The following is a 26988-nucleotide window of genomic DNA, read 5'->3' on the forward strand; positions in this document are numbered from 1 at the left end:
GACAAGCTCCAGGCAGATGTTTATGGTGTCATCCGTGGACCTGTTTGTTCTGTAGGCAAACTGGAACGGATCCATCAGTGGTTCCGTGTAAGCTTTTAGGAGGGGCAAAACCGCTCTTTCAAAGGTTTTCATAATGACAGAAGTGAGAGCCATGGGCCTAAAATTATTGAGGTCAGAGACGCCCTGTTTTTTGGGGACAGGGATGATCGTTGACCTCTTGAAACACCCTGGAACTTTGCCTACGATTTGGTGAAGATGGAGTGCTTATACACTGATACTTTTCCTGTTTGGGTGGATCTCCTCACTGTATGATCTGTTTTATGAAATAGTGATTAGTTTTAGGAACAGTAGGATTATTTGTAAGAACTGCAGCAATTTGTTATGTATTTTACATGAAATTTGAAATAAACCCATGGTGGTATCCTATATAATTATAGTCAAGTATCCCTGTGTCATTATGTCCGAGTGTTCCTGCTTCCAGACTTGACAGTTTGCTGTCTGAGAACCTCATTGCATTGTGGGAAATAACAGCTTTTTCCAACTGCCAAGCAAGCAACATCTCCCTGTGTGCATATACTTCGGACAGTGATGGGAGACGGGTGAGCAGGACGCATTGGTATGCACATTGCCGGGGTTTAGCGGCCGTGGCCTAGCTCCCGTTTTTTTAACGGGTGGGCCTTTTTACTAGTTACTGTAAAATCTAATGATATAGTTCTATTGATATGGTCTGCCATTAATCATAGGGATCACATGTATCTGGGTACTAGGTGTGAGCCAAACAAGAGTGTGTTCCTGTTTGATGGACAGAGCAAAAAGTGCCCATGGAAAGGCAGCAATTACAGAGAGCAGGCTTTGAAGACATGAAGGTGAGTGTGCATGTCCTTTGCCTTTCTAGCTCTGATTAGCTCTGAGGAAGATATTTTCTAGGTCTCTGGGAGAAATCTCAGGGCCAGATGTTACCTGTCCATCAAGTAGCTGAAGTGGACAAGTAGGCTGGAAGGGAGCATGTCAGCGCTTTGATCTGGGATAGAGAAATGGCTGATTTATGGAGTGGAACTCTGTTCATCCGTTCTGTTTTACTTTCTGTCCTAAGGCAGAACCACATATTGCAGGGAGAAGGGAAGAGAGAGGTAGGGAAAATGCACCGTTCTTTACAACATCAACAAGCTCTGACAACTGAAACAGGGTTTTTCTTGGCCTTAACAAAGCTCGCAGGCATATCCTTTGATGCTCCTGTTTTCCCCCTTGTGCTTGCGTTCGCTCTCTCTCTGTTCAACATGCTACTTGCTGTTTAATTCAGCTCCAGTAAATGGAATGGACTGTGGCCAGTATGCCTGGGGCATCAACACACCTGTGTGTTCAGGATGTCAGTGCACATGGGAGTGTGCCAGCTACAGCCAGGTCAGCACTGGCTCTACCTGCACAGCCTGCCATCAAACAGCAGCACCATCTCCAGCTGGGATGTCACTGCTTTCCTCTGAAGCTAGGTTTCTCTTTTAGGGTTTATAAGTTAAAAGCGTCGTCTTTTTCAGAATCCATATATCTTCTAGGAAAACTGTTGTTTCTCTGTTTTCTAAAGCTACCCAAATGCAGAAGTATGTGTCCACACAATGCCCTCATCACTGAATGTAACCTTCACATGTGTTTTAGTGCTGATAAAAAAATCAGAGTACATAGAGGCAGTGCCTGGGGCCTAGTGGGTTTCAGGGGGTCCGACTCCCACTTTCTCTGTCCCGTCAGATTGCCAAAATGGCCATCAGAATGAGTTAAAGCTACTACCTTGCTTAGGGCCCCAATACATCTTAATCAGTCATTAACTGCATACATGTGGGGACACACTCTGGGGCTTAGACACGCTATAAGCGATTGATCAGGGCTTTCTGAGCGCTTTTTAAAAATTGCTCCCATTCACTTGCACTAAAATTGCGGTAAAAATCGCCACGATCATGGAAAACTGCGGACACGTAAAAACAGCAATTTTTGTGCAATTTTACTGCGATTGTAACGCAAGATTGGAGCGGTTTTTAAAAAGCGCTCAGAAAGCAAATGCTTATAGTGTGTCTGAGTCCTCACTGCTGATGGTGTCCCAGCAGTATGTTTAGGGGTGTGGGAACAGACTAAACAGAAAGCTCATGGCGAACCAGAACTCATTGGAGTGTGTAAGGTGCTACAATGGTACAAAAAGCCCCCCTGGAAGATCCAAAGGAATCCCAAACAAACAGGGTAAGGACAAGAGTGTCACTACAGCCACAGCAGAATATGCAACTGCTATGACTTCCAGTATAGCAGGAAAAAACAAAAGGTTTAATGATTCTGCTTCTGGGTGCCCTTGTCTATAGTTACACTCCTGATACAGGGACCATTCTAGTAGGAACTAAGAACACAAAGTGGACCTGAACTCTTGAACAGGACAGAAGGAAAACAGAGAGAAATTCACCCTGAATGTATTTAGAGAGTTTAGCCTGTCAAATTCGCCCTTATCTGTGACTAATCACAACTGTCATTTGACCTCTCAGCTGTGGCAGCTGGCTGCCTCGGCAGAGCAGCTAATTTGTAAACACATGATGTTAACCCTATGGGCTTGATAACTCAGTTATCGCGTGTATAGGCTTTGCTTGTGCTAACTCAAGTGTTAAGGCTTTGCACGTGCAAACTTGGGTGCTAAGTAGTTTGCACGTGCAAATCGGCTTTTCACTGCCGTGCTAACACTTAGCACCCTTTAGTGAATCGAGCCCTATGTCTCCTTCCATGAAAGCAGGAAGTAGACATACTGCAGATTTATTGCAGGATTTGTATCAGCTGTAACAAAGAAAGGGTTTTCTTTTCTTTAAAGGTTATTATGCTGTTGCTTAACTTTTAGAGCAGAGAGGAAGTTCTGAGTTCAGGTCCGCTTTAAGCAAATACCTTTGTGTTCTGTAATCAGCAAACACCAATAGGCATGAAGTAACTAATCCGAGTTTAGTGATGTCATGTTTGAGCAGCATGTAGCAGCAGCAGCACCAGCCCCATCTCATAAACCACAACAAGCTTACCCAAGTATGACAAATGCTTGATTAAAGCAAATGTCCTCCAGTAATTTTCACACACGCTCACGTATATGAATGAAACCCAGCTAATGGCTGGTGTGCGATCACTTCACAAAACCTGAGTGGGGAAAAGCCTTTCTCAAGCCTTGTAGAGCCAGCACATGTAAGGATACCACATTCAGCATCCTCACTTCTTCAGCACACAAAACAGAAGCAGCGAAGGTGATAGCGCTTCTCTGGCCATTAACCTCCATTACACTCACAATTGCTGTGCCAGTCCTATGCAGCAAATAGTAATTTTCCCTGGGAGCAATGTGTATTGCTGTAATTATAGAGAGGATTGCTCTCCCTGCCTGGAGTCAATAAGACCCATTTCAGTAAAGACGGGATTTCCATGGAGCTTCCTCAGGTGCTTAGCTGTGTGCTGGTGTCAGCTGTACTCCTATAGATTGAACACTTTGCAGCCAGTATAGATACACAGAATAGGATGGAATAGCTGGCTTCACCACAGGTCACCATCACCACTGATGGAGGAGGGCCACACTAATTATGTGTATGGCGTGTGGTAAACAGATGATGAGGCCTGGAGGTAGAGGACCACTTCTGTCCACATTGCCTGGAAGAGGCAAATAGGATGCACAATATTCTACCATCATAGTAGCTGGCCATGCAAAGACTGTAATGCCTTCAAATATGGAGCAGGTAGCTGAAGGACACAGCTATCATAACTGTTGTCAGATATGGGAAATGTTCATATATCTTCTCCCTGCACCAAAATGTAATACAGTCCCTGCACCATGTGAAAATGTTCGGACCATAACACATTGAGCTGCTCTGCACCATCTGATGCCTATGCACACCTCACCCTCCCATGCTACATTCCCCTCCTAATGCCTAGCCCTAACCTCCTCCTCAACCATTACCTGTCCTTGGTGCCTAATCCTAACCTCTCAATGTTAAACCCTGTCTGACACCTAACTCCCCAATGTTAACTCCTTTCTGATGCTAATCACTACCCCCCACCCCCATGTTAAGCCCTTGCTGATTTCTTAGCCGTACTGTCCCCTAATGTTAGGCCCCTGCAGATGCCCCCTGACCTAAGTTCCTTCTGATGAGTAAATCTATCCTCCTCCCAACATTACACCTTCTCTCATCCCCTTAGGTATGGAATCCCAGTACCTACCAATCATCCTCAGCAGGTGCTTACCAGTAGCAGTGTTATCAGAAACTCAAAGTACCTTATACCATAAGTTTGGGTGTACATAGAGCCAATTCTAGTTACAACGGGGCCCCCTGACAGACTCCCCTCTGAACTGACATTGGGGCTTCCTTTATTGATGTCACAGGGGCCCCTACAATGTATTCAGCAGAGTAGAGACTCACCTGTCCCAGCTGGATCAATCCTCCATTGGTCCAGTCTTCATCATCGCAGGGGCGACTCTCCTCCTTGACCTGGCACGTTATTACTCCATATGCCACCGGGTCACTGAGAAGATGTGGCCAATGGTTATGAAGGCGGGAACACACTGATCCAGGGACTAAGGAAGAAGTGCACCAGTCTGGACATATACGTTGCAACACTGCTGCAAACTTTGCAGTTGCCCATCGTGACAAACAATAAAGCTGGAGGAGACCTTGGGGGAGGGGGGGGAGGGGCTTTGAGGCAACTGCCCAGTTTCCCCCCAACAGAAGCACCAGCCCTGGGTGTACAGTATCCATGCTTATTGAGAGGGTGCTCAGAAACAGTCTGCCTCCCTTTTCCATACCAAAGCCTTTTTAAATGCAAATTCCCCTGTGATACTTGAGCCACAGTTCTCTTCACTGCTCAGATCCTTTGAGAACTGAATTTTCTATATCATATTTTGTACTGTTCTGCATCTGCTTTTTCATTATCTTTTTTCCTAGTATGATGAACTTTGGGTCAAATATTTATAGTTTACTCCTTCAGGATTTCAACCTGTTCATTTAATCATCCCAAGGTTTAAAGTCGAATTAAGTTAAAAAAACAGACAGCACAACAACCTGATATCTCCAAACACATGTTGTATGTAAGTTAAGAAGTTCAAATAAACAGACAAATACAACACTGCAGGTAAAAGACACTTTCGGGGGCTTTACACACACTGTTTTTTGCAGCGTATTTTCTGATGTGTAGAGCAGACAGTAAGATTATGCAGTCGAGCCATTATCTGATCCTCAGAATAAAACAGAGGAATATGGGCATAACCTGTAAATGTTATGTGTCATAAAGGGTTAAGGGGCAGCACAGTGGTCAGCACTCTCTAATGTCTCACAGCAACTGGAAGGGGCAGTTACAGAAAGGCCATTAAATTCTGGTGGAAGTGTTCAAGTGAATCGATTAGTCTGGCTTAGTACCAGCTGCACAATGGTGCCAAGCCCTGAGGGCCAAGCTTTTTATCCAGGGTCTTAACCTCAAATTAAAGAAAATGTCTTAGCTGCAAAGAGATCAGACTTATCAGAGACCCAGTAACAGTGTGGGCACCTTCCCTGCACAGGCTGGGCCTGAATACTTTGCAATTAAATACTAACGTCCGAGGTAAGAGATTTCATTTAAAACATGTATAAAAATGATTAAACGTTACAAAGAATTTCAGTTTTATAAATCTGGGATTGGATGCAAAACCTCCTTCTGTCGCAACTTAAAAGGAACCCGAGGTGTGAGACCCATGGAAGCTGCCATATTAATTTCCTTTTAAATTATACCAGTTGCATGGCAGTCCTCAGTCCCGGATTTACATCACAGGAGCCTACAGGCACAGATGTCCTGGCACCTTAGACTCCGCCCTCCATTAACCTACAAACCCCCACCGAACGGCACCGCAAATGTACTGGCTGTCCCAGCTGTTACTTCTCCCTTTCTTCTCTTGCCTGTCATAGGTAGCTACAGGTGGCCCTTAGTATTAGTTAGCCAGAGGTACCCCCAGTATTAAGTAGCTAGAGGTGACTCAAAGTATTAGGTGATGTGAGGTGTCTCCAGTTGAATCTCATCAGTGGAATGCTGAGAGTCGGGTGAGTAACCTCTCATTTACACACACCCTGGGACTCTGTATAGGGATGGAGAGAGGGAGGGAGAGACTTAGGGAGGGGAGTGAGCCGCCTTTTCATCATCAGGCGCCTGTAGGCATGTGCCTACAGTGCCTTATGGTGAATCCGGCCCTTGCACTGGCAGTCCTGCTCATCTTTATGATAAGCAGGGTCTACATCACACACCTGAAACAAGCATGCAGCTAATCTTGACAGATGTGAAACAGACATCTGATCTGTATGCTTGTTCAAGGTCTGCGGCTTCAAGTATTAAATCAGCAGGACAGCCAGGCAATGTGCATTATTTAAAACGATATAAACATGTCAGCCTCCATATCCCTCTCACCTTGGGTACCCTTTTAAGTGGAACCACGTTCTTGAAATCAGATTGCTTGGTACGTCATCCTCCATTAGGTAAGACTGTTATAAACTTGTATTACGGTTTTCACTGGTAATGTTTCTCACTGGACTCCATTACAACCAGGGTAGCAGTAATTGTAATAGACAAGGCCAGTGGGAGGGATGAGACAAGGCCAGTGGGAGGGATGAGACAAGGCCAGTGGGAAGGATGAGACAAGGCCAGTGGGAGGGATGAGACAAGGCCAGTGGGAAGGATGAGACAAGGCCAGTGGGAAGGATGAGACAAGGCCAGTGGGAGGGATGAGACAAGGCCAGTGGGAGGGATGAGACAAGGCCAGTGGGAGGGATGGGACAATGCAGAATATGAGCCATCGATGCTCGGAGATAAGTTTACTTTGAAAGGTAGTCTTTAAAAATTGCAGCTACTATGCTACTGTGGTACTATATACTGCGCTTTTTTTTTTAAGTGCTTCACTTCTACTTTAAACCCCAAATGCATATATTTTTATCTGGACAGTTGAGAAACCTCCTGTGGGCGCTATTGGTGGTCCTAATGTCTGGAATGTGCACCTCAGTTCAGAGCTGTGACAGACAGTACAACCAGCAGACACTAAAGGTCCAAACCCTTAGCCAGTTTTTTTTCCCGATAATTTTGCACGACAAATGTTCGTTTTTCACAATATCATGCAACATCCATTAAAGAAAATATGAATGATCGTTTAAACGAATAGTCTCATAACAAAACAGGAAGATGGATCACAGTGGCGTGCCCCGATCACAAGCATTCCCCCGATCTATCTTCCTACCGGCGGGTACATGAGACGGCACAAGACAGGCACGGGAGACAGTTTAAACAAGTTTAAGCAGTCACGGTACTTTGTGCAGGAGCAGTCTGTACCGGTCGTTGTCGACAAATGTCATTCTTATATTTGCACGCCTGTATCCAGGTTGCTAGATTGCGCAAACAATTGCTTGTTGCTCAACAAAATTGACGGTCATCAGAAAAATTTTGTAGTGGGTTTGGGCCTTTACACTACACACGTCTCTGTAAGGATCTGATGTGCGATAACATATATATTAACATTCTGCATGACTCTACCCTGCATTGCCTGCCAGTTCAGAGCATAGCCGAAATGTAAAATAAGAATAATATTAGAGTAACCTAAAGGTCAAAGTTGGCATTAACCCTTCATTACCATATGCTAGATGAAAGCCAATAGCCATGAAAGGGTTAGAATTTTTTTCACTCATAACTAGGCTGAGTAATCCTGCGCTGTACTTTAATTTGGTTTTAATTTTATGGGCCTCGTTTTAACTGCTTGCCTTACAGACCTTTATTCCTTACAGGAACAGTTACCTCATAAACACGAGATCTGCCGCTTCCTATACACTTCGCCTTCCACCTCAAACTGCATTTTCCCTTTTCTCTCGCTCTCCCACTTTTATTACTATGGCCTTTTCCATTTTTTCTGCTCGGAGCCTGGGACACAAATCTCGCTGCTATTGCAGTGTGTGACATCTCCGCTCGTTTGCCGCTGCTCATTAACAAACAATACTGCTGTGAAATTGGTTTAATGACAAAGTAATAAAATTGCTATTCTGCTCACAGAGAGCCCGAGGCATTCTGAGGCAGGCTCTGGGTGCCAAGATGCATTAAGCTGCTTATTCGTAAAACAGGGAATCATCTGGTTCTAACCTCCCCTCCCTGTATACATTCTGCCTTTCATCGCCTGATAAAAAAAGATGTATTTTCTGAGGTGTTTCTCTGCCTGCATAGGATAGTGCTAGGAAGCAGGTATTGCCCCCCTAGCAGATGCGCCCACAGCGGCTAAGGACAGTAGTGTCCTGTTCTTTTCACTAGAGCCGTGTACTTAGACAACCTTATCAGAACCCTACAGCTGCACATTCCCATTCTTCAGCTTACTATTCACACAAGTGGAGCAGTTTTACCCTCAGGAGCAAAGTACAGCCACAGTCTAGTACATATTAATGTATGGGAGCCCTATAAACAAAGCGCGTTAATAAACAATGTAGATGTGGTTCTCAAAAGCAACAGTATTTCAACTCTAGAAAATCATGTCTTGTTAAATAAAATAAAAAATAATCTGTGTCTAAAATGTCAGTGTAGACTAAGAACACACTTTACTCATATTAGTAGACCTAAGAGCGTATTAGTCTTACAGGTGCAAAGGTTGCCATAAATGGGATCAGTTTTTAGCAGAATGAATTTGATTGAATCTGTCAGTGATTTACTGATCTTCTCAAGCCAGCCAACATATTTTTAGTTCATGTTGGGCAGTTCATCAGTCCAAATATTTGCTACCCTACTTGAAATATACCCCCAATCTTAAGAGCCATGTGGGTTGGTATTGGTGAGGTTTTAATGATATTATTCAGTGTATTTTTAGCCTACCCCAAATCTACACATTAATGTAGGCATTCTCCTGATCTTAAAGAGACACTGAAGCGAAAAAAATGATGATATTATGATTTGTATGTGTAGCACAGCTAAGAAATAAAACATTAAGATCAGATACATCAGTCTAATTGTTTCCAGTACAGGAAGAGTTGAGAAACTCCAGTTGTTATCTCTATGCAAACAAGCCATTAAGCTCTCCGACTAAGTTAGTCGACTAATGCTGGGAATACACGGTTCGTTTTTGCCTTCGTTTAAACCTTCGATTCGTTCGGTAAACGAATCGAGTGTTGAAAACGTATGTGAAAATAGTCATAATCTCATTATAGTTTCGATTAATAGACCCCAAAAACGAACGACTAGTGATCGAACATGTTTGATATTATCTCTCTTTATCCATCTAATCGAGCCATTGGTAGGCTTGATGGCTGTTCAGATCGATTATACATTCGTTTTTGCTAGTCCGTCCCTGTAAAAAGGGATTTTCGTTTCGTTTCTTTGCAGCCTTCGATCATTGGAAAAACGAAACCATCAGAATCGGAAAAAAAAACTAAACCGTGGGTGGTGATATTAACCGTATGACTGATTATTTCGGGATCGAAAAGGACAAAAGGCACAATCGAAACGAAGGTTTAAACGAAGGCAAAAACGAACCGTGTATTCCCAGCATAAGTTAGTCGTGGAGAGGGCTGTTATCTGACTTTTATTATCTCAACTGTTCCTGGACTATTTACTTTTCCTCTGCTAGAGGAGAGGTCATTACTTCACAGACTGCTCTGAAAGAATCTTTTGAATGCTGAGTGTTGTGTAATCTGCACATATTAGAGAATGATGCAATGTTAGAAAAACACTATATACCTGAAAATAAAAGTATGAGAATATTTTCTTTGCTGCTAATCTTCTAGTAATTATTCATAGTACACAACCAATTCACTATATCATATTTTTTTTTCGCTTCAGTGTCTCTTTAATAAAAGTATAATTCCAGGAGAACATTTTACCATAGTTAGGTAGTTTTAATATGTGGTTAAGGGGTTAGAACAGGCATGGGCAAACTTGGCCCTCCAGCTGTTAAGGAACTACAAGTCCCACAATGCATTGCAGGAGTCTGACAGCCACAGTCATGACTCATAAAGGCAAATGCATTGTGAGACTTGTAGTTCCGTAACAGCTGGAGGGCCGAGTTTGCCCACGCCTGGGTTAGAACCACTTGGTTTTGTGTCCCCATTTGTAAGAATTTCCATCACTTCCTGCCCAGAAAGGAAATTGGGACATTTCCGATAGGTGTGTCCATTATTTCCTGTATCCACAACTTTTCAATTTTAATATTAAAGCCACAGAGCACCATAGAGGTCCCAAGGGCAGGAAATGAGGGAAAAATCTTTTAATTGGAAAGACAGATATCAAAAATACTACACAACGGTTTTAGCATACTTTTAACAATGGTTTAAACATACTTGACACTTGAGTAAACTGCTTGAAACATTGTTTGAAACTCAATTAAGAAAGCAGATTTTTTTTTTTATCGACTGGCCATGAGGAAGAGAAGCTGAGGTGTGGGTGGCAGATGGAGAGAGCAGCGGCAGATTGACGGCCACATAGCTTTGTACTTCATCTGTCAGCAGAAAGCAGGCAGTGGTAGCAGTCTGACCAAATATCTAACAGAAAGATATTGATCATTTGCTGGATCAGGTGTTTACCACATATTTTATGGCTGATCTCAGGACAGCATATTGCAAACTGATGATTATCAGTCTCTTTTCTCAGGAGCTCCACCTTCTGGTGAGAAGTTTTAAATGTGACATTTTCACAAATAACATTTCATGTATGTCTTAGAAAAATATATTGTAATACTGAACTTGACTAATAATAAAAAGTACTATACATTTTGAGAAGGCTTAAAGGCAACCTAAAGCAAGGCTTCTATATTTATATCCTTTTAAGCAATACCAATTGTCTGGCTATCCTGGTGATCTATTTTGCTGAAATAGCATCTGAATCACACACCTGAAACAAGCATGTGGCTAATCTAGTCAGACTTCAGTCAGAGCACCTGACCTGCTATGAAAGCATCTCCTAGGCCTCATTCACACTAGAGCGTTTTGCCGACGATTTCAGCAAAACGCTCAAACGCTAGCGCTTTTGAAAGTGCTAGTATAATAAAACCCTATGGGCCTGTTATTACTTGGGCGATTTGCGCTAATCTCTGCAAATCATCCAAAATCGTCAAACGCAAACGCGTAGCCTGCACCATTTTCAGAATGCAAATATAGAATATAGAAGCGCTAAACGCAATCACGGAGAAATCGCTGCACTGTCCAGTGATTTTTCCACATGAAATCGTGGAAAAATCACTCCCGCAAAACGCTGGCGATTTTTTTCACTTCTAAGTGTGAATGGGGCCTAAGGTTGGACTTATAAACCCACCAGCCACTGCCACCCACAGACAACAAGTCATGTGACTAGTGTAGTCAGTCCAGGACAATAGTGTTGCTGAACAAAACAGAATGTCATGTGATCAATATTTACTATCTTAAAGGTATATGCACAACGATTTTAAACAACAGAATAAGCAGTGCTAACTAGAAGGCCTGAAATAATCTAGACACAGATTTATGGTAGTTATGCCCAGAGTTTAGCTTTAAACTGTCCCGCTATAGAATTTTCTAACAGCACAGCATAATACCAATACTGAATTTCTGACTCCTGATTTAGCTGTCCAGAATGTCAGGACAACAAAAGCACAATAAATTCACAGATGCTTTATGAATTATATTTCAGTGTGGATAAAAGGATCATTATGACACTGAATGCTACACTTGATACAATTTCACTTTAAGTAATGATTATGATCTGATTATAGCAGAGGAGAGACAGGCAGACACCAAGCCACATAACCAACTATGGATTAATGCATAACAGCGTTCTACTGTAATCTGTACTTATAGGGAGGGATTTTCTTGTCTATAATGAGCTATTTGTAGCCACAAGTCCTGCAAAAAGCACAGCAAAAACTAGAAGATATGACTATAAGCTCTAATAGAGGATTCTAAAATAGATTAATATGTGGAGTGCAGTAAACAATACAATCTGGCAATATAAATATTTAAGATGGTAGCAATTACATATAAGATGAGCAGTCATATAATGAAATAGAGTTGCAGGAAGCCTAAATATAAGACTACAAAGAACCACAAGCAAAGGTTAATGATAATGCTTGATTGCCTATAAAGGAAAATAACAGACATAGTAATATTGCTATAGCCAGCTAAACGAAGGCCAAGATATTACTCTAAAGGGGCTGTACATAGAAATAGTCAGATCTGTACTCTGCATACACCTCTGAAAAGCTTCACGATGACCATGTCCTCATTGCAGAAACATTACATTTGTATCCTCCCGCCTAGACTACTGCAACGCCCTGTTAATCGGATCTACAGATAAGGTTCTGCGCCCCTTACAGCTAGTACAGAATGCTGCAGCCAGACTCCTAGCCAATGCCCCCCGCAGCTCACACATCACCCCAGTACTGCAAACTCTTCACTGGTTGCCAGTAAAATGGAGAATCAATTTTAAGATCTGCCTGCTGACATTCAAGGCTCTACACCACATGGGACCCAAATACATAGCGGATCTATTGGAACTTTATGCCCCTCCACGCACCCTCCGCTCTGCCAACAAGATGAAGCTGGTTATTCCCAGGATACACTTAACATTTGGTGCTCGGGCCTTTTCCTATGCAGCCCCTACTCTATGGAACTCACTTCCACAATCAGTACGAGAGGCTCCTTCTCTGGACAGCTTTAAAAAAAGGCTAAAAACTCACCTTTTTTCCCTAGCCTTTGAGACTGCATAATGCAGGGTCACAGCGCTTTGAGTCCCCAGGGAGAAAAGCGCTATATAAATATTATTGTTATTGTTATTGTTATTACCAATATGGACTGCAGTCACAACAACAGTTGTATAGTCGTCCAGATAGAAGCTGCTAAAGTCTAAACGAACATGTATTGGTCGGCAGCTGCCCGTTCCTAGCGACGATTGGTGAAGGGGAACAAGTGTTCCCCGAGCCAATTGCAGTGCCTGGAATGGATGGACATTACTCCAACCAGAGGCCATGTCCATTCATAATAACAAAAGTAAAAAGAAAAATGTACAAAAAAAATTGTTGAGAAAAAAGTTCTTGGCGGTAAAGGTAAAAGTGGTTAAAGATGGGAAAGCTGCTAATGTGCAGATTACCTGATCAAAAGCCGCCAGCTAAAATATTTCTCTTCTCTACCTACCTATGGACATTGGTCAACGTTATTGACAACTTTATTGGTGAATATTGTGCTGTAGCCCTCCCATCTGACACTCCCCTAGCTGGCCACCTTACATCTATCTTTCCTCTCCCCCTATAGAACAACACAGGTTACTCAGCAGAGAGTCAAGCAGTATCTGTACAGTAGTCCATCCTAAATGGTCAACCAAAGCAATCGCCAACCATTATTTCAGGCAACAGCATTTGAGAGTGTGTATTTAGCATAAGTATCTCCGGCTCTATGCCTTTAAAAAGGTTTGAGCTATTTACTAAGATAAACATTTCATTCCCAGATCAGGACCAAATAACTGCTGTAGGTACAATGCAAACAGACTGTTCATGAACTTCTGTGTAAGAGCAGCATGTGCTGGCAGTGACAAGCAGGGTGAGGACTTTATCTGAGTTTGCACTCACCTGTAACCCTTTCACACTCTTTTCCGGCCTCTAATCGCTCATTATCTCTGCGTGATGATTACCTGCCAATCAGCTGCACAGTTTTAGTTCCTGGGACTTGTCACCTTTAACCAGAATCAAACCTCAGTTTGCTCCTTGCTAATGAGCCTGATAGCTTATCTACATAACCTGGGGAGAGTTTCAAGTCTCTTGTTTACCTTGAAAGGTGAAGGAGTGAAAAAGACAAACATCAGTTGCTGGTGTTACTAACCGCAGTGTATGTGTTTGTGCGCACCTACACCATACATACGCACACGGCTGCTTTCATCTTTCTTTATACTAGTTTTATTTAACAAGATGGAAAACACAAATCGCCAGCTTTATCTGACCTCAGATCAAGAAAACTCGCCCCAAATAAGCTGAAGGTGACACATTATTGCCTAGGAACATGAATGACTTCTTACTGGTTTCTGTGCTGGTGCGTGCAGGTATCAGCACTGGTGCTTGTAGATATCACAGTCCTTGGCAACACGGCCCAACCACAGTCCACCCAATTTATCAACGCCGATGTCTATGCAGGGTAGAGCATTGCCAGTGCTCATAATAATAAGCAGTAAGGTTATGGTGGTGAGGAGTGTTGCTCAGGTGTGGTAGAACTCATGGAGAACCATGTGCCCAGGTTATGACCAGGGGTGTAACTAGGGGGAGCAGCCACTGTGATTGCAGGGGGGCCCAGAGGTGGTGGGGGACCCAAACTACTAACCTTCCCTTTTTCTGATACTCCAGATCAGGTGTTTATGTGGCTACACGTTATGGGTGTGCAGATTCTGATGGACACACTTGTTTTATGACCCTTGTATGATGGACCCGTATGTTGTGACGGTCACCAAGGGTAGACAAGTAAAGGGTTGTGAACATTACGGGGGCCGCATCAGAATTTTGCGGGGGGGGGGCGTACATCAAAAAAGGGCGTCGGGAAAAAAGGGCGCGTGGTGTAAACGATAAACAGTATTATCGTTTATTGAAATATTGTGTAGAATTTCGTTTAGAAATAGTGTTTTAAGAATTTATAAATCACTAAATAATGTGTATGAGATCGGCAATTCTTAAAACGTTAATCTTCCGTATTTGTAAACTGAAACTTATATTTACGTTTGTTAAAACCCTCCCTGTACCTATCCCTAACCCCTAAAGCCTAAACCTAAGACCCCCCTGTTGGTGCCTAAACCTAAGACCCCCCTGTTGGTGCCTAAACCTAAGACCCCCCAGTTGGTGCCTAAACCTAAGACCCCCCTGTTGGTGCCTAAACCTAAGACCCCCCAGTTGGTGCCTAAACCTAAGACCCCCCTGTTGGTGCCTAAACCTAAGACCCCCCTGTTGGTGCCTAAACCTAAGACCCCCCTGTTGGCGCCTAAACCTAAGACCCCCCTGTTGGTGCCTAAACCTAAGACCCCCCTGTTGGTGCCTAAACCTAAGACCCCCTATGGATAATAATGTTTTACAGACATTAATAAATAAAAAATGTAAATAAAAAAATGTAATACATTTTTTTGGGTGAATAATAATGTTTTAGAAATGTTTTAGAAATAGTGATTTAGTATCTTTATAAACGTTATTCGTCACGGGCTCATTTTGTAAAGTTAAATCATCACAAACATAGTTATAAATCCTTAAAAATTTCCGGGCGCCGTTTGTTAAAACGTTAATAATCTCCGGCGCCTTTTTTTCCCTGTTCGGCGCCCGGTAAACGATATTTATAATGGGAGTGAATGGGGCGCCCTTTTTGTCCACTTGTCTCATGCGCCCAAATCTCCTGCTTCCGCGGGGGTGGGGCATGATTTGTAGTTACTCCCCTGATTATGACATATAATGTTACATGTTACTTAATTTTTGTTGGCCAATAGCTGCCCAGAAACATCCTTCATGGGAGGATTGTTTGGAAATCTATGAGAACAGTATCCCTTGATCCCACTGGCCATGCCATTTTTGATCTGTTAAGTTGGATCATGACTGGCCTCTGTTCTTCTCTTGCAGTCTCCATAGCAGGGCTGCTTTCACTCATCCTCAGTGATGAGCAGAAATTACGCCTATGCGTAATTACGCATCGTAATCGTAATGCCAAATCTTGGAGAAAAGCATCATTCATTTCATATGTAATTGTAACCAATTCTGCATGAATTTACGTGTAATTTACACATCATTTTGTGCCAACTATGGGGGTGATTAGCAAATAGCAAAATACTGTACATGCTATTGCTACCAAAATTACTACATATGTTAAGAATTTATCAAAAAGACCTTGTAGTTTTTGAAAAAAAAAAAAGATTTTAAAAATAAAAAGAAAAATGTTTTTTAAACTTATTTTTTTACGTTTAAAAACCATTGCATTTTTTAAAACTAAATTTCTCAAAAACTACAAGGTCTTTTTTGAAAAATTCTTTTTTTGACTTGTACCCACTATTTTCCTTAACTTATGTATTTTGGTAGCAATGGCATGTATGGTGGCTTTGCTATTCACCGCGAAAATCGGCACGAAATTATGTGAAAATTACACATAAATTCATGCAAAATTACGAATGCTTAGAGAAAATCTGAAACCATTTGTTATTGCGTATAGGCGTAATTTGTGAAAATGTACGCAAAATCTTGCGTAAGCATAATTAGCTGATTACGATCATCACTGCTTATCCATCCTCTCTCCAAAGAGCAGAACAGGCTGCCAAGCAATCTGTCTGTACAACGATCTTTGTCTTGGAAGTCAAGTTTTCTAACCAGAAATGTACGAATCATTTAGTGTGGCAAACTTCATATAATGTTCTCCTTCACAGTTTTGATCGGCAATAATAGAGGCTAAAATACACTAGAAGTGAGAAGCATATGGTGGCTGCCATACTTATTTTCTTTGATACAATACCAGTTTCCTGGTATCCTGCTGATCTCTATGGCTGCAGTAGTGTCTAAATAACACACCTGAAACATGAAGGCAGCTAATCCAGTCGGACTTCAGTCAAAGCATCTGATCTGCATGTATGGAGGCAGAGGAGCAACAGGACGGCCAGGCAGTTTGTATGGTTTAAAAGGAAATAAATAAGGCAGCATCCATATCCCTCTCTCTTTCGGTGTGCTTTCAGGCACTATCAGACCCTGCATGAGGTCAGAGCAAGCAGTCCCTAGCGAGGTACTTCACCAGAGAATAATGACTGCTTGGACTACAGGGAGAGTGTGGAAGAAGGGGTAACACTTCTCTCACATATCTACATGTGTGCCATCCTCAATGTAGTCTTTGTGGTTTGTCTATGCAAACCTGATATCCTTAACAGATATCTTGTAGCCTGAAGTTATGCCCTTGAATAAACATGCCCCCACACTGAAAAAAGTGTTCACTAGCATTAAGAAAATAAGCAAAAATAAAAATATCATAAAAACACACAAAGGCTTGTACAGCTGTAGAGCTCCACTTTAAAAGTCAGTTACAGGGGAAAAAATATCTTGGTTTGGAAACTTTATTGCCGTTCTGTGTCCCCATCTGTGAGAACTTCCATAACACCCTGTCCAGACAGCAACAAATACAACATTCTTTTTTTGCAGAGATGAGAATACCTGAAATATCTGATTAGTTGTATTGCTGTCCCCTCCCATCCCCCCCCCCCCCCCGAGCCCCTGGCATCCGACATATGTCCCTCCCCGCAGCTCTGCTCTCAGCCACAGGCCCGGGGTCTCACAAAGTCATTCCCTACTGCGCCTGCCACATGCGAGTGATTGACAGTGGCGCTCGCGCAGATGCAGTAGAGGACGACCTCATGAGGTTGGCCTCTGCACCGGCAGGGACCCCGGGCCAGCGGCTGAGAGCGGAGTTGCGGCGAGAGACATGTAAGGGGTTGGAGGAAGCCACAGGTAAGTAGAGCTTGCATAGCTTAATTTGGCTGACATTTCCTTTAACCAAGTAAGGTGTGAACACAGCCCTGTGCCCCTGTTGTATGAATGCTTCACTTTCCCCTATATTTCAGATGTCGGCTGTCCTCATTATTATCTGTATCCAAACTGTTGCTGATCAACCCAGTGGCGTAGCTAAGAAGCTGTGGGCCCTAGTGCAAGTTTAGCATTGGGGCCCCCAAGCATGTTATATATAACAATTGATACAACACACCAAAACCAATCAAGGACAACCACAGTGTCAGAGGTGCAAGAATGGGATGGGAAACTGTGTTAATGATCACTAAGATTCAAATCAATTATAGAAGTGAATATTATCAGCACAGGACCAATAAAGATCTTATACTCTATTTAAGGGGTGGGCCCCTCTAGCCAAAGAGCCCCGATGCGGTTGCTCCCTCTGCACCCCCTATTGCTACGCCACTGGATCAACCTTGTTATCGGTCGGTTGGTCAGACGGGAAATTGCATTATGTGTACCCAATATGATGTCCTACCATATTATTATACTGTACTAGTGACCTCAGCCTGTTTAAAAAACGGGCTCTAGGTCGCTGCGAGCACGATCACTCGATCGGTGTACAGCACAAACCGCAATAACAACTTCCAAAAGCTTCCACCTTTTTATATTATTAAAAACTTAAACAGAAGACAAAAATCCTGGAACTGGCCTTCAAAACAGAAGAATGCTAATGATTTGCCATGATCATTTTACCAAACAGCCCCAGTTTTGTCAATAGTTTCTTTCATTGTACTTGTATCTCACATTGAAACAGAAGGCTATCTTCCACATGGTAACTACGGTATATCATACAGAAGCCATTGACAGGACGCATCAGCTATAAGGAAATGATGGGCAATATTCCAAAGACCAGGACCACAGTCTCAGTGAATCCGTATGGTAGATGTGCACTTTCTCTGTTCTGCAATCAGTATAAAATGTACAGATAGCCAAGCTTAAGAACCGTAAGCCTCGTTCTTCTACAAGGGAGCTTTCAGAGATTCCTCCCATGTGCCCAAACCACAAAGCAGCCTTATTATGTCTGTGTTCAACCGAAGCAAAATGAGCATGTTGGCCATATAAAGGCATCCAGTGGCCCCGGCAAATGGGAAGCCCACCATTAACAGTAATGCCAATACAAGCCCTATCCCTCTGCCAAAAACAAGTGCCCAGATTTTCTCTCCTTGCACAAAAACTCACACAGAGAGGTGTCTGCAAAAAATGTGTCCACAGTCTTTTTCTTCCCCTTTCTTTCTTTCTTCCTTTTTTTTTTTTTTTTTTTTTTGAAGAGAAACACAGTTTTATTTTCTGGTTAAACTTGATGGCCGCATCTCCTTTTTCAATCCAAATAACTGTAATAACTGATACTACGTTATAAGGCAGTGTACAATATTGCATCATTAATTATGAAGCATAACTTCATGCCTTTTATGGGGCCAAAGTCTGTCAGTGTTATATTGGCTTTGCTAGTATGAGCCATGGAGCTATAGCTGAACTGTTTGGTTGTGTTTTTTGTAAACGCTGCTACAGAAATCTCTATATAATTGTGGCATTGAACAGTAAGTCTAAGTCTTTGAACACATGTAAAATGATTGGTACGGATACATTGCTGTGTGTCTAAGTTTGTTTTTCTTTGTGGGGGGGCCCCACTCCAGCCTCTTATTTGGTAAACACCTGAAAAAAGTCTAGCAAAGCAGATTGGGAAACTGAAAAAAAAACAACTTTTAGAGAGGTCTCTACTCATACTAGACTTTTACCCAGAATGGTCATCGCAGAATTGGCCTCTGGTCAATCTCCATCTTTCTCTCATGGCTACTTGGTGAGCAGAAGGTTCCTCTCATGCTCTCACTGGTCACCTGCATATAATTTTACATTCAGTTTACATGCAAGCCAGAATTCTTAGCATCTCATTGGCCATCTCTGGTAACCACTAACAGAGGAGGAAATCAAATGACATTGGTAGGGATCAGATTGTAAGCTCCTCTGAGGGACAGTCGGTGACAGGACTATATAATCTGTAAAGCGCTGCGGAAGATGTCAGCGCTATATAATTCTATAATAAAATGTACAAGCCGTCTGCTGTATGTATATTTTTCCATCTGGCCTGGACACACCCCCTCCTGCCCCACCCTGCTCTGATTTGCTACAGCAGAGAAGGATCATCCACCAGGCAACCAAAGCAGGTGCTTGGGCCTAGTGGGTGTCAAGGGGGCCACCTGGCACCTTCTTCGACCTATCTCCAGCTAACCAAAAGGTCCAAAAGGGGGCCCCAAATCTATTACCATGCCTAGGGCCCAGTTACATCTTAATCCATCAGTCAAAGAACCCTGGGTAACCTCCTCCACAGGCTTGGCTCTGCCTGGGTCGCCGGTGCTCAACTCTCCTGTGGGTCACCACTCCACTCACGGCAAATATTCATCAATAAGGAGACGGCACTCAACTGGCTTCAAAACTTGCGTTTATCGGCTTAACTTGGCTTGTGTAGCATTTCACTGTATGTACTATACACATACACAGCCCTGTGTGCCTCCCATTCTGCTAGGGGTTGAAGTTTAGTCCACAATATGCTGTTAGGTGCTGAATTGTGAAAAGGGCTGTGTGTGGCCCATTCATCCAACTGATCTACATCACAGCTATATAACAGAACGTGGTGTTGGGTGAATGAATACCTGCCCAGCTTGCATGGAATCCTCATATGAGGCGACTTTTAATCTGAGTCCTTCATGTCCGCTTTGCGCGGCTTCTCAGATAATAAACATGTATGAAAAGCTGTACATTTTTCTGACAGCTGCGCAGGGTGATTAAACGCTACATATTACACACATAGCCCCAATGTTCTTATCCAGTTCTGTCGGAGGATAAATTTCATTTATCTTGAATTTTTTCAAGAGAAAAAAAAATTGAAAAAGGCAATAAAACGTAAACTCCTAATAGAAGATCCCCAAGTCCAAAGAAAGATGGATCTATGAGCTGGAAATCTCAGCTCTGCCTTGTACAGTGTATCAGTCTCTTCTCTAGGTTAGCAGTTTATTTCTGCATTAATCACGTTGACAGAACCAAGGCAACTCAATTTTCTGCCTCTCTAGCTAGGCGCATCACTTTCTCTACTGCACTCAGCATGGAAACGGCTGCATCTAAGCTGTGGTTACTGGTTTAATTGAAATGCTATCCACACTATAGGGTGCATTAAACTCTGATAACAGCAGTTCCTGTGGCCAACTTAAGTAGCTTGGAAAAAAAAAAGAGAGAGAAAGAAAGAAGCGGAGAGAGAGAAAAAAAATTGGCCAACTGATAAGTCAGACAAACCAGCTAATTCTCTGAGCGTGTCTCTCATTGTGATCCGTAAAAAATGGAGGAGGGGGGGGGGAGAAAAATGAATCAGAGAACCACGAAAATCAATTGACCCGCGGGTGGCTCATCAGGAGCTCAGGCTGATAAAGCTAACGGCTTTGTCGGTGTCTGCCTGCCTGCACACCACAGATAGAGCACTTTGTAAATGAACCTGCTTTGATAAATATATTAAGGGAAGCTGTGAATAAAAGGCGAAGGCTTCTCATTTGTAAATACAGAGCCGGCTACATGGAATTAGAATGATAAAATAGAGTCCCATGTAATTAAGTTTGTATTAGTACTGAAATCCGTGCAAATACTCTCCCTGCATTCTGAAAGAGAACTGTCGTTTCAATTAATCTGAACATCACCCCAGAATGTCGGGAACAAAATTAAGCCCTGCGATAAAAACCGGGGCCTGTATTTTGATAAGTAAATCCAATATCATTTCTTTGCTGCTCTGATCGTTGTCTGGAAATCCTGCAGCTTCCCTGCTCAACCCCCTCCTGCCATGTCTCTGCTTCACCCATGCAGTCAGGGCTAATCCACATGGAAAGGTATTGGTCTAGGGCTGGCTGTGAATTATCAAAGCAGGCCCTGTGTTGTCATAATGGGACAAGAAATAGCTAATCACAAATCACAGCAACCTTCAGATCCTACACTCTACTGGAGGGCTTAGCAGTGACACTACAGCACAGGGGTGATAGCGACTGGTCACAGCTGCCTGGCATCTTCAGAGCCTGCTCTATACTGGAAGCTACACCAGTGACATAAAAACACAGGGGTGGTAGAGAATGACCACAGCTGCCTGGCATCTTCAGGTCCTGCACTCTACTGGAAGCCAAACTAGTGACACTACAGCACAGAGATGGTGGAGAATAGCCAAAGCTGCCTGGCATCTTCAGATCCTGAAAACTCTACTGGAAGCCATACTAGTGACATAACAGGGGTGATAGCAACTGGTCACGGCTGCCTGGCATCTTCAGAGCCTGCTCTATACTGGAAGCCATACTAGTGACACTGCAGCACAGAGGTGGTAGAAACTGGCCACAGCTGCTTGGCATCTTCAGACCCTGCTCTATACTGGAAGCCATACTAGTGACATAACAACACAGGGGTGGTAGAAACTGGCCACAGCTGCTTGGCATCTTCAGAGCCTGCTCTATACTGGAAGGCATACTAGTGACATAACAACACAGGGGTGGTAGAGACTGGCCACGGCTGCCTGGCATCTTCAGAACCTGCTCTGTACTGGAAGCCATACTAGTGACACTGCAGCACAGAGGTGGTAGAAACTGGCCACAGCTGCTTGGCATCTTCAGACCCTGCTCTATACTGGAAGCCATACTAGTGACATAACAACACAGGGGTGGTATAGACTGGCCACAGCTGCCTGGCATCTTCAGAGCCTGCTCTGTACTGGAAGCCATACTAGTGACATAACAACACAGAGGTGGTAGAGAATGACCACAACTGCCTGGCATCTTCAGAGCTTGTTCTATACTGGAAGCCATACTAGTGACCTAGTGGCATAACAACACATGGGTGGTAAAGACTGGCCACTGCTGCCTGTCAGCTTAAAAGCCTGCTCTATACTGTAAGCAATACTAGGGACATAACAAGACAAGGGTGGTGGAGAATGGGCACAGCTGCCTAGCATCTTCAGACAGTGGCGTAGCTAAGGAGCTGTGGGCCCCGGTGCAAGTTTTACAATGGGGCCCCCCAAGCACTCTATACAAAACAATTGATTCAGCGCACCAAAACCTGTCAATGGCAACTACAGTGTCAGAAGGGCAAGAAGGGGATGGGGAACAGCTTGTTAATAATTACCACTATTCAAAGTATCTATAGAAGTGATTGTTATGAGCACAGGACCAATAAAGAGCTAATATTGTAGTTGAGGGAGGGCCCTTTGGGGCCCCTCTGGCCCAAGGGCCCCGATGTGGTGGCTACCTCTGCAACCCCTATTGCTACACCCCTGTCTTTAGATCCTACAAACCTTTGGAAACCATACCATTGACATTACAGCACAGAGGTGATAGAGACTGGCCACAGCTGCCCTGGGATGGGTACAGCTTGGGTACACCTTGGAATCTAGAGGATATCAGTCATATTTGTGGGTACAGTAATAATTGGCTAGGCCCAAATTATGATCCATCTCACTATGAGGTTTATAGAGATAAGCAGTGCAAACCCGCTATCCAGACATTCTCTTTTTTTCCACATTACCCCAACCAACTAGCCTATCCTGAACATCATTCCACATTAGATGTGGCTTATTGCTCATGTCACTCTTGATGGAAGTGTATGGGCCAGGTCTGAAGTTTTAGCACATGCTGGACATTAAACATTAGAACTAAGCAGCACTTTTCTCAGTAAACATCTGTGGCTATAGGCAATACACAAGAAAAGTATAAAGTAGCCATAATTCTAAATGACAGATCCAATGTCCTACGAAAAATCAACAAGGCTTTTAAAAAAATGAAGTTTAAATGGAACATTGGGTGATTCTGAACCAAATAAGGTATTTTTCCTTTTAAATTCAAGATGCTGATGGTCTCTACAGCACTTCGCAGATAACATGGGACCTTCACAAAATCACCTGAAAATCCAATGTCGCTATAACACAAATAGTCATCATAGCACCAGGTTGGAAGGTACCAGTCACAGTCACTGCATAAGATTTTAAAAATTAGCGGCATCATATATGGTATGCAACATTCTTAGGAGGTCCTGGTTGAAGTCACCGGTACTTGTCCTCGTAGGTTTCCAGCTCTCCTTGGGCAGGAAACCCTAAAAATTAGCGGCAGCATATATGGTATGCAACATTCTTAGGAGGTCCTGGTTGAAGTTACCGGTACTTGTCCTCGTAGGTTTCCAGCACTCCTTGGGCTGGAAACCCTAAAAATTAGCGGCATCATATATGGTCTGCAACATACTTAGGAGGTCCTGGTTGAAGTTACTTGTCCTCGTAGGTTTCCAGCACTCCTTGGGCAGTCTTCCTAACTACTTCCAAAGATGAGCACATCCAACTGCACATGCGAGAGTCCAGGCTTGCTCATACGCAGTACGGATGCACTCCGAGAATATTTCCAAAGGCTGACCGAGGAGTGGTGAAGACATAGGAGGATAAGTCATTTCAATTTGGGACAACACAGGAGCGACAGGACTCACTGAGAATCGGGAAGGCTCTATGGTATCCACAGCCTTCCCTCTGCTTACTGTAGCTATGTATCAAACCTGTAGCAAGTTTCTCACTTCAGTTTTTCTTTAAACCTTTCAACAAAATAGAACTATAGGATTCCAGGAAAGTCCTATTCAGGATTATTTTTATACATAGTTTATCTCATCCAGCTAATTTCAGACTCGCAGGATAAGGACTCACGTATGACACATGCTAGCCAGCCGCAGTCTAGTCTACTGCCCCTCCCATCCCGCCTGCAGACGTATATTTGTAGCATGTTTTCTGATACATAAATTGCTGGTCAAGGCTAAGTGGAAGTATGAAGCTCTTCCAGATGATTACCAACAGAGGTGCACTGAAATATGGAAGCTAAGAGCCCATGCTGTAGAAAGCATAAATCAGCTTGTTAAAAGGCAACACCAAGCAGCTTTTAATCAAATGTCACAGACTGCAGCATTATGCTTTTCCTCCCTCATTAAAAACACAGCTTCTGAAAGCATTACTGGAGCACTGGAAGAATTGCATCTGCTGTCCTCCACTGCACACCTCACCATCCCTGCTCATTTGTGTACAAGGCAGGCAGGGAATCAATGAGTAGAAGCTGCAGACCTCACCAGCCCCAGTTCTTATGCAGGGAAGGCAGAGTATTACGGCAGAGCCTGTACCCCTCATCTGCATCTGTGCAAAGGGAGGCCGCTCCTTATCAGGGTGAAGGCATGGAAAGGGGTCACAGGAGAAACGACACAGCACAAACGCCTGGTAATCTACATACAAGATGGCAATGTATGGATGTCACAGGTCAGCAGTGTCTACATTACTGATGATCATGTCTACTGAACTTATGGAGAAGCATGTCATTTGTTTGATCAGCTGCTAGATTTGCTAAGCACTGATTTGTTGTGATCAGATCCTGTTGCAGCACATGATCATGACTAGCAAATTGGAGACTTACATATCTATCACCTGACCAAACGGATCACATGCTTCTCCATGATTTCTTCTAGACATTACCATCACTAGTCTCCATTCTGTGCAGGTGGGAGGCCACAATATTGTACAATACAGGCAGACCAGGGACAAGGTCCTCCAGCACCCTAGGCTGAGACACCAAAGTGCGCCCCTCCATCCCTCCCACCCCAGCCTTCACACACTGATTGCTATTAGACTAAGCGGGCCACAGGGTCCACAACCTCCCCAACACCTTAATATCTAGTTATCTGGCGTGCAGTCACTGCTATGTATCCCCTTTTCTTATTTCTTTCTGCTTCATACACAATGGGGAATGACAGCTGAATGAATTGTGCGCCCCCTCCTACACTGCGCCCTGAGGCTGGAGCCTCTCCAGCCTATGCCTCGGCCCGGCCCTGAATACAGGCAATGGACACAACTGAAGATGACCATACTTGGTCCAATGCAGACAAACAGTTTTCAGCGGCTTTGATCATTTTGATTGATCCTCCATGAACTTGTTCGCTGCACTTAAGATTGATTAATAACTTCTGACTGATCGAACACATTGGAGAATTTTTATCCAGCCTGCATCAAATCAGTTGTTTTAAGCAGGCCCGGATTTACCTCACAGGAGCACAGATGTCCTGGCACCTTAGACGTCTCCCTCCATTAACCTAACCAAACTGCACTGTAAATGTGCTGGCTGTCACTTCTCCCTTACTTCCCTTGCCCGTAGGTATTTACAGGTGCCCCTTAGTATTAGGTAGCCAGAAGTACCCTCAATATGAAGTAGCTAGAGGTGGCCATGACTGAAGAGAGATCTCGTCAGTGGAATGCCTAGAGCAGGAAGAGTAACCTCTCTCTCATTTACACACTCATCAGGAGATTGCATAGGGAAGGAGGGAGGGAAGCACTCATCGGAGGGGAGTGAGCCGCCTTTCCATCATCAGGTGCCTGTAGGCACATGCCTACAGTGCCTTATGGTAAATCCGGCACTGGTTTTAAGAGCATTGGGCATGTAGTGTGGCAAACCGAATGGCTTTCTATTGGACTAGCATAGACATGGAATTTGCACTGCACTTTATGGTTGACTCCCAAAATGCTTGTTTGAAAAATCTTTAGACAAAATCAGGCCATGTGTGGTCAGACTGCAGACTATACCACACCAATTCATCTGTCTATAGTAGTACATGATCATGCAGATAATGCGTAGTCTCCAACCTCACTATGAGGAATCCCTGGACACTGGAGCAGGAATGAAGCAGTTGTCTGGGGGATTCATTCTTAATTTCAGTTGTTGAGTGGTGGTTGGAGAAAGGATTCTGAGGCATTGCTCTGGACAACTGATCCAATGTATCTCCAGTTTTTCTTGGACCCATATTGATAAATTATGCTGGTTGTTCTTCCACATTAATATACCTTAAGTAGAGTGGAAATGATTCACTTACCAGTTATTTACTTGCAATATAGTCAGCCCTGTGTCTTGTGCTAACTGTTTCTTCTGTTCTTCTGATGGGTATGGATGCTATAAGAACAGAAATGCAAATCATTAGAAAGATTTTGACTTTCCAGTAAGCATTAAATATACTGTATGTAGATATGCACAACAGATAGAAGCATTAAGACTGAATGGCAACATAATCTTCCAACCACCCAACTGGTATTTATGGCTGCAACTTCTATACCTGGCCATGCAGTTGTAAACTGCTGCAGAAAATATATATCAGTACTATAGAAATGTTGAGATAAAAAAAAGGCTAAACCATATTTAGAAAAGTCTGTCGATTATTTAGCAAAGTTTGTTCATTGATGTGATCTGTACAATGCAGCATACAGTCCATAGAACGCATGCTTGCACCGTGTGTGTAGCCTGGTAGTGCATTGCATCCTGCTGGTTATTCTGTCGGAGATCATCGCACCACACCACTAAAGTACCAGTCTGAAAGGCCTATTAAAATATTATTCCATCACGTTGTGATGCAATTAAATTGTCCATTGCACGCGACACAATGGACTTAGTGTGGAAGGAGCCAAAGGCTTGGTTCCCACTTGC

General features: G+C 43.3%; 1 protein-coding gene and 1 long non-coding RNA gene across 9 annotated transcripts in view; one reads left to right on the forward strand and one right to left on the reverse strand.

Moving 5' to 3' along the window:
* MEIS2 (Meis homeobox 2) overlaps positions 1-26988 on the reverse strand; it is a 211628-nt gene that overhangs the window by 27845 nt on the left and 156795 nt on the right. For all 8 annotated transcript variants that reach the window (XM_068253913.1, XM_068253912.1, XM_068253908.1 and 5 more), the window contains exon 9: positions 26384-26460. In XM_068253913.1, coding sequence (XP_068110014.1) covers positions 26384-26460 — 77 coding nt within the window. The remainder of the gene's footprint in view (positions 1-26383; positions 26461-26988) is intronic.
* LOC137532911 (uncharacterized) overlaps positions 546-26988 on the forward strand; it is a 156271-nt gene continuing 129828 nt past the window's right edge. The window contains exons 1-2 of the long non-coding RNA XR_011024065.1: positions 546-616; positions 768-866. This is a non-coding gene — a long non-coding RNA (uncharacterized lncRNA). The remainder of the gene's footprint in view (positions 617-767; positions 867-26988) is intronic.

This window comes from Hyperolius riggenbachi, chromosome 9 (assembly GCF_040937935.1).
Source record: "Hyperolius riggenbachi isolate aHypRig1 chromosome 9, aHypRig1.pri, whole genome shotgun sequence".
Classification (NCBI taxonomy): Eukaryota; Metazoa; Chordata; class Amphibia; order Anura; family Hyperoliidae; genus Hyperolius; species Hyperolius riggenbachi.